The following is a 14,033-nucleotide window of genomic DNA, read 5'->3' as shown; positions in this document are numbered from 1 at the left end:
CAATTGAGAAAGAAAGTAATTGAGATCTATCAGTCTGGAAAGGGTTATAAAGCCATTTCCAAAGCTTTGGGAATCCAGCGAACCACAGTGAGAGCCATTATCCACAAATGGCGAAGACATGGAACAGTGGTGAACCTTCCCAGGAGTGGCCGGCCGCCCAAAATTACCCCAAGAGCGCAGCGACGATTCATCCAAGAGGTCACAAAAGACCCCACAACAACGTCCAAGGAACTGCAGGCCTCACTTGCCTCAGTTAAGGTCAGCGTTCATGCCTCCACCATCAGGAAAAGACTGGGCAAAAATGGCCTGCATGGCAGAGTTCCAAGGAGAAAACCACTGCTGAGCAAAAAGAACATCAAAGCTCATCTCAATTTCTCCACAACACATCTTGATGATCCCCAAGACTTTTGGGACAACATTCTGTGGACCGATGAGACAAAAGTGGAACTCTTTGGAAGGTGTGTGTCCAAGTATATCTGGCATAGAAGGAACACTGCATTTCATAAAAAGTACATTATACCAACAGTAAAATATGGTGGTTGTAGTGTGATGGTCTGGGGCTGTTTTGCTGCTTCAGGACCTGGAAGACTTGCCGTGATAAAAGGAACTATGAATTCTGCTGTCTACCAAGAGATCCTGAAGGAGAATGTCCGACCATCTGTTCGTGTACTCAAGCTGAAACAAACTTGGGTTCTGCAGCAGGACAATGATCCTAAACACACCAGCAAGTCCACCACCGAATGGCTGAAGGAAAACAAAATGAAGACTTTGGAGTGGCCTAGCCAAAGTCCTGACCTGAATCCTATTGAGATGTTGTGGTATGACCTTAAAAAGGCCGTTCATGCTCGAAAACCCTCTAATGTAACTGAATTAGGACAATTCTGCAAAGATGAGTGGGCCAAAATTCCTCCAGGACGCTGTAAAAGCCTCATTGCACGTTATCGCAAATGCTTGGTTGCAGTTGTTGCTGCTAAGGGTGGCTCAACCAGTTATTAGGTTTAGGGGGCAATCACTTTTTCACACAGGGCCATGATGGTTTGGATTTTTTTTCACCTTTAATAATAAACACCTTCATTTACAAATTGCATTTTGTGTTTACTTGTGTTGTCCTTGACTATTGTTTAAATTGGTTTGATGTTCCGAAACACTTAAGTGTGACAAACATGCAAAGGAACAGGAAATGAGGAAGGGGGCAAACACTTTTTCACACCACTGTAAATCTGTCCAAACAAGAGTCTTTGTAGAAATACCGGGTATGATAAAGTTTGACAGACAAAATCATGAATTGTAATATAATAAATAACTATAAATAATTATAAAAAATAATAATAAAATTAATTTCCCCACAAATCACTATCGCTCAATTCTGCAAGTATTCTAGCTTACTATCGCTGTTTTCTAGCAGCTTTAAAACCACTGTTGACGTAAAGGGACACTTTTTAGTTGCTATGGACAATCTCAAGTTTCCAGGCAGAAAGAACAGTATATATAATATAAAACTGCATGCAGGGCATTTGACAAAGCACTGGGGACAAAAGGGTTGGGAAATAATTTCTTACAGTAATGTAATCTGTAAGATTACACTGTACTGTATGTATTATGAATTTTCAACCATTTGAATTTGCCGCCAGGCTGCGCCTCCATGTGTCGCGATGTTTGCGGGGAACGGAGCCTGGCACAGAGAGGCATTGGGCGGAGGACACAGCCCGAGGACAGAGCGGGGGGACATGGCAGGATCCTGGGGACAAGGCAAGGTAAGGTAAGGGGTAGCAGAACACCCCTTTAATTTAAATATACATATAACATGGTTGATTTAACCTATTGCTTTTTCTTACATTGAGACATTAAGTTGTTGTGACTATTCCCCAGATCATTCCAGTGTGAGCCGTGAAAGCAATCTCTCTGGGAATATGTTCTGCAATTTAAAGTATATATATAAAAGGCTGAAACCTCCTCTCTCTCTTTCTGGCTTCATGGCAAAGAGATAAAACTATATTATCATTCTGGGGAGGGGACAGAAAAAACACAACGATGAATGTAATGTTTAATAAGATATCTTTATTTGAAAATATTTAATTTAGGCAGAACCCATTAGTTACTTTGCATACATCAACCACTCTGCTTTTGCAACAATAGCTTTGCACTTATCATTCAAGCTACATCACTACACACCCCTGTCCTCAGATCTCAGATATGACAGACTCAGGAAATACACATGCATCATATACAACTGAGCAATACTTCCTATACGCCACGTTACGATGTCATCATTTTAGGCATTGGCTTTGTTAAAATTCATCCTTAACGACATATGAATTTATATATATATATATATATATATATATATATATATATATATATATATTTCTATCTATCTATCTATATATATATATATATATATATATATATCTATGGATATATCTATATCTATATCTATATATATATATATATATATATATTTATGGATATATCTACGGATATATCTACAGATATATATATATATATATATATATATATATATATATATATATATAGTAATGCACGCACACACGCACAATAATGCACACACACATATATACAGTATATATATATATTAGATATATATGTGTGCATGCATTATAATTCATTTTCTTAAATCATTACCAGAGTGTAACAATGTATTACAATTTCTAGACAGTTAGGCTCGGTTCACACAGGGGCGACTTGTCCAGGCGACTTAGCCGCCTGACAAGTTGCACTCCGTTCTGTACTATGGAACCCTTCTAATAGGAGCGACTCAAGTCACTCCGACTTAGAAAAAAGGTTCCTGTACTACTTTTGGGGCGACTTCAGGCGACTTGCATTGACTTCTATACAGAAGTTGTTTGCAGGTCGCGTCTGTGAGTCGTGCTGTAAGTCGTGCCACCCCTGTGTGAACCGAGCCTTAGGCTAAAGAATAACTCCAGGAATGAACTTCAGAAAAAATTTGGGGAAGTGAGTGTAATATATTACTGGTCCAACCAGTTCACGACAGCCCTATAGCAGATTTACTGATACAGGGTAGCCGTTCTGTGCAGAATCATGTATATGCACGTGATCCTGCACTTCCACATAGGGGGCACAAAGTGCTCTGTCATGATCTAATGCATGGCATCTAAGCAAGGAATTCTTAAAGCATGCATTAACTAAATTGGTTTTGCATATATCGTTTTAGAATGTGCCAAAAATACCCAAAAATCGGTGTATGTCTTAGCAACTCCAGTGTTGTTTATTGCCAATAAAGGTGATTTCATACAGTATATATCTATATATATATCTATATATATATAGATATATATATATCTATATATATATATATATATATATATATATATATATATATATATAAATAATTATTATTATTTTTTTTGGAAAGAGTAACCATTTTCCGACCATATCATTAACATGTACGGCGACTCTGCTTTGCCAGATCATGTACTAGGTACTTGATCTGGCAGTTCCAGGTAGGAGGGTGCACAAGGACATCGCCAACATACCGGCTGTGCTGTGATTATACACAGCAGCTGCCAAGATCAGCGGGTGCCGACCAATGGATGACCGCTGGCACCCGGTAATTGTCGAGGAGAGACACAGGACGGAGCTTTGCATATATAAACAATGCAGAACTCTATCCTGTATGCAGGGATGTGTTGGATTTTGTTTCCCAGCAAAGCCGGAAATATGATACACCACATCCCTTAGTAAAAACACCTGACAGTACACATATAAACACAGGTTAGGCACACATTTAACCCTTTGATTGTTGATGTTTAACCCCCTTCCCAGCCAGTGTCATTAGTACAATGACTGCTTTTTTTTTTTAGCAATGATTGCGGTATTAGTGTTACTGGTTAGTGTCAATTTGTCCGCTGCATTATTGCAGGCCTGCTATAAATCGCTGCTCACCACCATTACTAGTATAAAAAAGTAAAACTTACAGTATATATACCGTAGTTTTTAGGCGCTATAATCAATCAATTAACCAATCAATATACGCTTATTGGGATTTTTTTTTACCAAAAAACATTTAGCAGAATACATATTAGTCTAAATTTATGAAGACATTTGATTATTTACATTTTTTATTGGATATGTTATAGCGGAAAGAAAAAAAAAAAAAAATAATATATATATATATAATTTTTTTTTGTTTTTTTTGTTTATAGCACAAAATAAAACGCAGTGGTGATCAAATACCACCAAAAGAAAGCTCTATATATGGGGAAAAAGGGACATAAAATTCAATTATGTACAGTGTTACAAGACTGCGCAATTGTCACAAAAAAATGCTTGGTCATGAAGGGGGTATATCTTCCAAAGATCAAGTGGTTATTTACACTTACCTCTGTACTGTTCTGTTTTTGAGATACAGATTTCTGAAAACTAAGAATACAGTACTACCACTGTCTCAGTATTTCCAGTATTTCCAGCCCCTGCACAAAGGCTCCCATCTCCGTTGTTATTTCAAATGTATAAGTTGCCTTAAAGTTTAAGTTTGCCAATTTTTACATAGTTACATCCAGCTTGGGTCAATGTAAGTATATATGTGCCATACCTGTGGAATCCACGTGTAAGCTGGAAATCTCCATAGAAGGCACCAATACTACAGTGATTAAAACTAGCTTCTGGGTCCCCTCCTGGCTGCTCTGCTGCTTATTGAACACAGGAGGTCACTCACTCAGCATGAAACATTTTACATTCTCTCAGTGAATGCAAAATGTTCCTTGATTGGACAAGGTGAAGATTGTTATGTCACTGCCCTGCCTCTCCAACTCATCCAATCACAGAATGTTTTTCATTCATTCCCTGATTGCCATCTGTGCTGAGTGAGTGACTTCTTGTGTTCGCTAAGCAGCAGGGCAGCCAGTAGACATGAGACCCAGAAGCTAGCAGTGATCAATGTGGTATTGGTGCCCACTATAGTGATTTCCAGCTTCTGCGAAGCTACCGCAGGTAATGCACATACATGAAGTATGTACATGTCCAAGAAGGACCAGTGTAAATATGTACATATTGACAATGACATACCTAAACTTCAGTTTTAATGTCATTCCAGAAAGTTCTATTGCAGAAATAAATTTAAATAAAAAAAGTTGGATTTGCTGACAGGAATTGTGTGACGTCAGGCTGTGCTCCATTGGACAATTGTTGTTGGATTTTCCGTGGACAAATGTTGGATAGCAGGTTTTAAAATTTTCCGAGGACAAATGTTTGTAGTTAGATTTCACAAGCGTGTGTACACAAGTCCGTCAGACAAAAGTCCAAAGTACAAATACGCATGCTTGGAAGCAAGGACGAGCCAGAAGCGGTCGGTCTTGTAAAATAGCGTTCGTAATGGAAGAATTAACATTCGTGACATGGCAAATTATGAAATATTGAGATTTAGAGCACAATTCTCTTCTTCTTTAATGGGATAATAATTAAGCTGCTTTGCTGGTGATACTGATGGAGTTATTGCAAACGAATTTTCAAAGGCTTTTTTTTCTAGTGATTGCAAGAATAATATTATTATGCTTTTTTTTGGGGGGGGGGGGGGGGCAAGTTACAACACCATTATCCCGTAGTTTTTAAGTTCAAAGATACAACTATGTTGGTGTTAATTTTACATTGTATTTTTTTAAATATAACTGCCTACTCCCAAACTGCCATTTGAAGTAAAACACATAGCCAAGTATTATTCTCCAAAAAAAAAAATTAGACATGTTATCCGCCAATAGAACTTAACCAAAAAATGCATTCTATGCATCCAAAAATATAGAAAGTATAACAAATCAAATCATTATTATTCAACCAAAAAATAAAATAAAAGCCTCATGTCCTGCTTCTTAATATAGGAGGTCAACAAAGAGTTGGTGAAAGCAGGGGTCCGTCATCCGGAGATAATTCTGAAAATCATCTGGATTATTCTGATGGAGCTCCCGCAACAAAAGCAAATAACATAATTGGTCACGTTTAATAAAGCAACTCATTTTTGGTCCAAGAAATCCTCCTCCTCCTGTTCCTGGACTGGGCTTGGGTCAAAACAATAACTCCAAGGCTAATAATAAATAACACATTATCTCCTCTGATTCCGCAACATGTCTGGTTAAGGAATGGCCATTTAGAAACGAACTGAGAAGCATGAAATGAAAAGTGTGAAATGAAAAGCACAAAATGAAAAGCGTGAACTGAAAAGCACGAATCAACACTCACTAAACTTCTATTAACATGAAATTAGCAGAACGAGCCCAAAGGCTGGCGCTAAAGAGCTGAAAAAACACGTAGTACGTCAGTACGTTCATGTTTTTTGGCTGACAATTCCTTGCCGTTTGTATGTAAAAATCCAGGCACACGCCTTCTGACAAAAGTCTGAGGTTTTGTCTGCAGAAAATCCAATTGTGTGTACGAGGCTTTCGATTTTTGGGGAGCTGGATCTTGGACAGCTCTGGTAGTATAATATATTACTCTAAGACCCCATACACACCATTAGATTTTCTGCAGACTTTTATCTTAAGATTTAGCAAAACCATATAATATGAGGTCAAACCTTAAAGTGGAGGGCCACCCTTAAAAAAAAAAAAAAAAAAAATACATAAAATTGTTCCTAAAAATCTGGAAAAAAAAAATGAAACTTTTTTTAACTTAACAGAAATGGCTGCTGCTAGGCAGATCGTCCTAATCTGACACTTCCTACACTGCGGTGATCTTCAGTCTTCTCCTCCTCACGTTGACTTCTGGGGAATGGGGTGTGCTGTGTTCTGGGAACTGTGTGTGTCGTCACAAAGCAATGTGTGACTTGCGCATGCGCAGTAGGAAATGGGCAGTGAAGCTGCAAGGCTCCACTACCTGTTTCCCTTAGTTAGAATGGCTGCGCCAGGACCCAAGAGCCAAGGGACAGGTCAGCCTCGGGCAGCCGACATCGCAGGCATCCTGGACAGGTAAGTGTGCTTATTAAAAGTCAGCATCTTTTTCCTTGGATTTATATATTACACTATAAGGGAAGCAAGAGGTAAAGGAAATAGAACGAATTGTTATGTTTTTCTTTTTAATATGTATAAATATGGAAATTCGATGTATGATATTCAGACTGTTTATGTAAAATTCCATTCTTGTTTATATGAAGGAAAAAAAGGGGAAAAAAATAAAGAAATTGTAAAAAAAAAAAAAAAAGTCAGCATCTACAGTGTTTGTAGCTGGTGACTTTTAAGAAAAAAAAATTCAGTTGGCCTACTGCTTTAAGAGTTTCAATTTGTATGCAATCAGGCAGGCCCTTGCACTACATGGTTTTGGTAAATCTTAAGACACAAATCTGCAGAAAATCGAATAGTATGTATGGGGCTTTACTCTTACCATCTACAACCTTTTCTGAAGATAACATTCTTTAGGCAGCATTGTGCATGGGGCTCCCAGGCATCCCATATTCTTATTCAATCCAGTTGTAATCATTAATTAATTTGTTTTCTTGTTCTTCAGATGTAAAATTATTATTAGAATTTGGCTTACATTTAAAGCGACTCTGTGGCCAGAATAAAAAACGTAGATCCGAACTGCAGCCTTACTATTGCTTACTCTGATTTCACTGCACACTGTGTGCAAGTTGTGCCATAAAATTTTGGAGCCATTCAGATAGCTCTGAAGGAAGCCTGAGCCTAGCTCTGAGGAAGGGGGTGCGCCCCAGAAACGCGCCAGATGTACCCCGTGTTCTGTGCATGTCCATGAACTGTGTTTATGGTCCTTTGTCAGTTGCATTTTGCGAGTACCCACTTTTATATAAAAATTTCTGATTATTATATTTGGTAATGTACTAGGTGTGCGCACCTTCCATTTCTGTTTTTCTTGTAGCCATTCAGATAGAGCCTGCCTCATTTCTTGGTTGGAGGATATCCATCATCATCCAGTAGCTGTAGCAAATTCCTCCCCAGCCTAAATGGCCATGGCTCATCCCTTTCATTCATTGGATTTTAGTTCTTTCAATTATGGAGGCTTAGCATTTTATGTGAGTGTTGTTCTAGGGCAGTCAAGGCATTCACTGCCCAATCAAGGAATTGTGATAATTGCATAATTCTTCCCAAGATCCACCCCATTGTTTCCATCAGGGTTGAGGGTTCTTTAGAGGAGTACTGAGTACTGCCTCTCCCACCAGCCATGATCTCTTTGCATTGCACAGAGAAACAAACAGACCTAATGATGATATCACTGGGTCCAAAATAAGTACTGAAAGGATTTTTTAAATGTCATTAACCACTTCAATACCAGGCACTTAGACCATCCTGCCCAAGGCAATTTTCAGCTTTCGGCGCTGTCGCAATTTAAATGACAATTCTGCGGTCATGCTACACTGTACCCAAACACATTTTTTTATCATTTTGTTTCCGCAAATAGAGCTTTCTTTTGGTGGTATTTGATCACCTCTGCGACTTTTATTTTTTGCACAACAAATAAAAAAATATTGAAAATTTTGAAAAAAAAAAAGTTTTTCTTTGTTTCTGTTACTTTTTTGTAAGTAAGTATGTTTTCTTCTTCAATGACGGGCACTGATATGGCTGCACTGACAGGCACTGATAAGGCCGCACTGATGGGCACCGATGATGTGGCACCAATGAGGTGGCACTGACGGGCACTGATGATGGGTACTGATAGGCAGCACTGACAGGTGGCACTGATGGGCACTGATAGGTGGCACTGGTATGCGGCACTGATGGGCACTCATAGGTGGCACTGATGGGCACTCGTAGGCGGCACTGATGGGCACTCATAGGTGGTACTGATGGGTACTTATGGGTGGCACTGATGGGTACTTATGGGTGGCACTGATAGGTGGCACAGAGGAGCACTGATAGGTGGGCAATAATGGGAATGGATGGGCACTGATAGGTGGCACTGATGGACACTGATGGGTGGCACTGATGATACTGATGGGAGGCATTGCTGGGCATCCCTGTTTTGTAATGTGCCACAGAGGTGGCAGTCAGTGCCCATTTGTGGGCATATTTTTTCACATGTGGATGGCCATGGGGGATGTACCTGGCCATCCACATGCTGGGGGCTTCCCTGGTGGTCCTAGGGGCTTCCCTGGTGGTCTAAGAAGATCCCCCCGCCAGGAGAGCCGCCGACCGTCTCTCCTCTACTTGAGTCTGTCAGACGCGAGTGAGGAAATGACGATCTACAGCTCTTCCTGTTTACATCATGATCAGCTGTGATTGGACACGGCTGATCACGTGATAAAGAGCCTCCCCCAGAAGCTCTTTATCGAGATCGGTGTAGCGGTGTGTCAGACTGACACAGCACACCACCGATTGCCGTGATGCACACCCCCATGGGTGCACGGTGACTGTTATCCTGAAGAACGTCATATGACAGGCCATTCTGCTATACGCCAGACGGGAAGTGGTTAACATGTTAATGATGAAGGGGGAGAGGAACCAGGGAAGGAAAAGCAGTACAGTTGCTAAGTGGTGAGCACTTATGCCTAGCAACAAAAAGGTCACCATTTCGAATCCAAACCATGATACTACCTTGGGTGGGTTTTTTTCCAGGGTTTTCTCCAGGAACTTCCACCCTCTAAAGACATGCTTTTAGGTTAATTGGATCCTGTCTAAATTGTCCCTAGAATTTGTATGTATGAATGTGAGTTAGGGACCTTAGATTGTAAGCTCCTTGAGAGCAGGGACTGATGTGAATGTACAATATATGTATGTGAAGCGCTGCATATAATGTAAGCAAAGAAGCGGGGATAGCTGTGACATCACTGTAGAAATATGATCACTGGACATATTTGGGCAATCACATTGTTTAAAACCATCTTTCCTCTGTAAATGTCAGTTCTTTAAAAAAAATTACTCAAAAAAAAATAAAAAATTCTACTTGTTCATGTTCCCCAGGGCATTGTCCACCACCACGTTATTTTTTATTTTTGAAATCTCTTGTCCATTGGCCTAGAAAATTGTCATTTTTGATTTATAGGTTTCAAGGTTTGGCATCCAAATTTCTTTGAAGTTTGCTAAACCCTGCTTGAACCAAATTTAGGGCAGTTCAGATCATCCCTTGCCAGTCTCCCCTAAAGAAGATATACCGCTGCTGCAGATTATCCTGTACAAGTGTCAGATTCCTGCCCTGAGTGTGTCAGATACTGAAGATTCTCTAGCAAGCTTAGCTCTTTTTTTGGCAGGAAGACCTTTTATGTGTTTAAAACCATAGCTCCCAACTGTCCCTGATTTCGAGGGACTGCCCCCTAATTTCGAACAAAGTCCCTCTGTCCTCTCTCCTTCTCATTTCCTCATTTGGTCTGATCCATATAGTTGTATATAAAAAGCACTATTTATCTATCAAAAATTGTTTTCCAGTGCTAAACCTTTCATCCAATTTCTAAATTCTATGCCTACATACCTTTGCTAATAGGTGTCCCTCATTCCCATCTCAGAAAGTTGGGAGGTATGTTAAAACTAGCAACACAATTTCTTTAAATTGCTTCATGAATATATTACTACATTGATTTAAGTTCTTAAGTTCAAGTTTTTACATGCATTGTTTTCTGCAGATCAACATCTTGCAAATAAAATGCTACAATCGAACCAAAGTTTCAGAATTTTATCTAGTAGGTTTTTCATTACTAAAGGAAGCAGGATTTTACCTCTTTGTTCTTATCTTCATTATATACATCCTATCTATAACAGCCAATATTTTTGTTATTGTTATAATCAGAAATGATCCACGCCTTTACAAGCCCATGTACTTCCTCATTGGTGCACTGTCTTTTCTAGAGATTTGGTATCCTTCAGTGACCGTCCCTAGGCTGCTATGGGCTTTGCTCACAGATGAAGAGTCAATATCTCCAGCCGGATGTTTTACTCAGTTTTTCTTCCATTTTTCCTTTGGTGCCACAGAAAATTTTCTGCTGACTGTAATGGCCCTTGACCGCTTTTTGGCTATCTGCAATCCTCTACACTATTCACTTATTATGAGCCCCAACACTTGCATTCTTATGTTATCAGGCTCCTGGTTATGTGGGTTTATGGTTGTAGCCATCCCTTGTTTAGAAATCACAAAGCTTTCTTTTTGTGGCTGTAATATAATTAATCACTATTACTGTGATTTTGCCCCATTGATCAAGTTGTCTTGCTCTGAGACTTCTCATGTTGAAAATATGGTTTTTGTTTCTTCCTGCTTTGTAATATTGGGATGTTTTTTGGTAATTATTATGTCTTATATCTGGATTATAAAGACGACTTTGCATTTCTCTGTTTCATTTGGGAGGAGCAGGACATTTTCTACATGTGCCTCTCATCTACTAGTTGTTGTTATTTTTTATGCTACCACTATATTTATGTTTGTTAGACCCACAGCTAGAGACTTTTTATATTTGAATAAAATAATATCTATTGTTCCATCAATAATCACCCCCCTCTTAAACCCGATAATCTACACCTTGCGAAACAAAGAGGTCAAAGAAGCTGTATGCAAAACAGCCAAAAAATGGAAAGACTATCATGCCTAAGCAAAAAATATTCTTGTTGACTTAAAATGTCTATAACATTTGATTATGTTATTACAATAATGATTAAAACAGTTTTAGACCAAATCAAAATATACTTTTTTTATAACAAAACAATAATACATATTTTTTGCACGTGCAAATTAATCTTTGTGTATAATCTGAGCTCCTGTTTGCTAGGCTATGGCCATTCACAATTATTATTCAGGCTATGCACAGCATAGAATTGTCAACTTGTGAAAAAGCTGAACAGTCTTGAGTGTTTCCTCTACTGATTGTAACCACATTTTTTTTTTTTTTAAGTTTGCAGATGTAATAAATAAAAAAAAAAAAAAACAATACAAAAAATATGAAGAATTTTTTTTAACCACTTGCAGACCGGACCATTTTGCTGGTCAAAGACCAGACCACTTTTTGCGATTCGGCACTGCGTCGCTTTAACTGACAATTGCGCGGTCGTGCGACGTGGCTCCCAAACAAAATTGACGTCCTTTTTTTCCCACAAATAGAGCTTTCTTTTGGTGGTATTTGATCACCCCTGCGGTTTTTATTTTTTGCGCTATAAACAAAAATAGAGCGACAATTTTGAAAAAAACGCATTATTTTTTACTTTTTGACATAATAAATATCCCCCAAAAATATATAAAAAAACATTTTTTCCCTCAGTTTAGGCCGATACGTATTCTTCTACATATTTTTGGTAAAAAAAATTGCAATAAGCGATTATTCATTGGTTTGCGCAAAAGTTATAGCGTTTACAAAATAGGGATAGTTTTATAGCATTTTTATTAATACATTTTTACTATTTTTTTTTACTAGTAATGGCGGCAATCAGCGATTTTTATTGTGACTGCGACATTGTGGGGGACCCATCGGACATTTTTGACACATTTTTGGGACCATTGTCATTTATACAGTAATCACTGCTATATAAATGCAGTGATTCCTGTGTAAATGACACTGGCAGTGAAGGGGTTAACCAGTGGGTGGCAGTGTAGGGGTTAAGTGTTCCTAGGGGTGTGTTACTAACTGTGGGGGGGTTGGGCTTTCATTTAGTGAACACTGATCTCTGCTCCAATCACATGGAGCAGAGATCAACGTCACTAGTTGCTAGGCAGAATGGAAAAATGCTGTTTACACGGCATTTCCTCCATTTGGCCGCTCCGTGAGACGATCGCGGGGACGCCCGCGGCGATCGAGTCCGTGGGTCCCGCGACCGGACTCACGGGGGCCCCGACTAGCGCGGGAGCGCGCCGCCGGCGGCGCGCTCCCGATGGCAGGGCGGCATTGAATATTGGACGTACCTGTACGCCAATATGCCTGCCCGTGCCATTCTGTCGACGTACATCGTCGTGCGCTGGTCGGGAAGTGGTTAAACACGTTATTAAAAAGAATAAAATACAAACTATAGGGAAGACACAAGAGGCATAGTTAGAAAGCAGAGAATGTGACATTCACTAGCTATTCACAGCAAGTGCATCTTTCAAATTACAGTGGTTGATTTTTTTCTACAGTGAATGTTTGTTGAATGTCACATTCACTGCTTTATAAATACCCTTTTGATTTATTATTGTTAATATTTAAAAGTTATTTTTGATTTGACACTAACCACTGAAAAATAAAATGATTAACCACATAAAGGATCCAATGTGTTAAGTTTAGTCCAAACGAACTTGTGTATTTGTACAGAAAAAGGAGCGGGAAACAATTGATGTGCAGATGTATTAAGCAAGAAGCATAGCCTGCTTATGTAATAAGCAAAATAGTCTACATATATTTTTACAAACTAGAAACGTGGCTCTTTATGGAAGAGCCCTGGGGCCATCAAAAAAATAATAATTCAGAATTCTGACTTTGAATCTCAGAATTCTGACTTTCAAACTCAGAATTCTGACTTGTATTCTCAGAATTCTGACTTTAAAACTCAGAATTGTAAATTTAAATTTATTTTTTACAGAATTCTGAGATTAAAAGTCAGAATTCTGAGTTTGAAAGTCAGAATTCTGAGTTTATAAATATAGTAGTCTCTATTAAGATTGATCATGGCAATTACTTATCTGAATTAACAGTTGTTTCACAAATAATTAACCTCCTATTAAACAAAAAAGACAACAAAAATAAGTAATGAGAGTTACTATAGTGGTTAGAGCAGCAGGCTTAAGCAGGTCACGTCAAGGGTTCTAATCCAGGTGACAATATGTTTTTTATATATATTTTTTAAATATGACATAGTGAGGACTTAAATTGTATTTTATCAATATATCCAAATTGATTTTAAGGTATATTAACAAAAGACACACTGATATATTGAGCACACAAAGTTGTAGTATATGCTGGCTACTATAAATTAGAGAGTAGAGATTTAGAAGAAAAAAATGTGTATATATTAGGTTGATCAGATGGGAGCATTAAGGTGTCATCTTCAGTTTCCCCGGGGGCGGTTCACAATTTCAGGAGACTGGTCATAACAGATCGATCATAGCAATTACTTGTCTGCACTGGTACAGTGGTTTCACTGAGAATTAATCTCATATTAAACTTAAAA

At 38.6% G+C, this 14,033-nt stretch overlaps 1 protein-coding gene across 1 annotated transcript; it reads left to right on the top strand.

The window, feature by feature from the left end:
* Positions 1–1,973: 1,973 nt before the first annotated feature.
* Positions 1,974–11,691, top strand: LOC143988131 (olfactory receptor 6F1-like). The gene is made up of 2 exons (XM_077487438.1): positions 1,974–2,037; positions 10,535–11,691. Exons 1-2 carry the CDS (start codon positions 2,032–2,034, stop codon positions 11,489–11,491), a joined length of 963 nt encoding a protein of 320 aa, XP_077343564.1. The 5' UTR covers positions 1,974–2,031; the 3' UTR covers positions 11,492–11,691.
* The last annotated feature ends 2,342 nt before the right edge of the window (positions 11,692–14,033 follow it).

The sequence above is a fragment of the Lithobates pipiens genome, unplaced genomic scaffold (assembly GCF_037356315.1).
Source record: "Lithobates pipiens isolate NorthernLeopardFrog02 unplaced genomic scaffold, aLitPip1_a1.2 Scaffold_1, whole genome shotgun sequence".
Classification (NCBI taxonomy): domain Eukaryota; kingdom Metazoa; phylum Chordata; class Amphibia; order Anura; family Ranidae; genus Lithobates; species Lithobates pipiens.
This window is presented reverse-complemented; position numbering and strand designations above follow the sequence as displayed.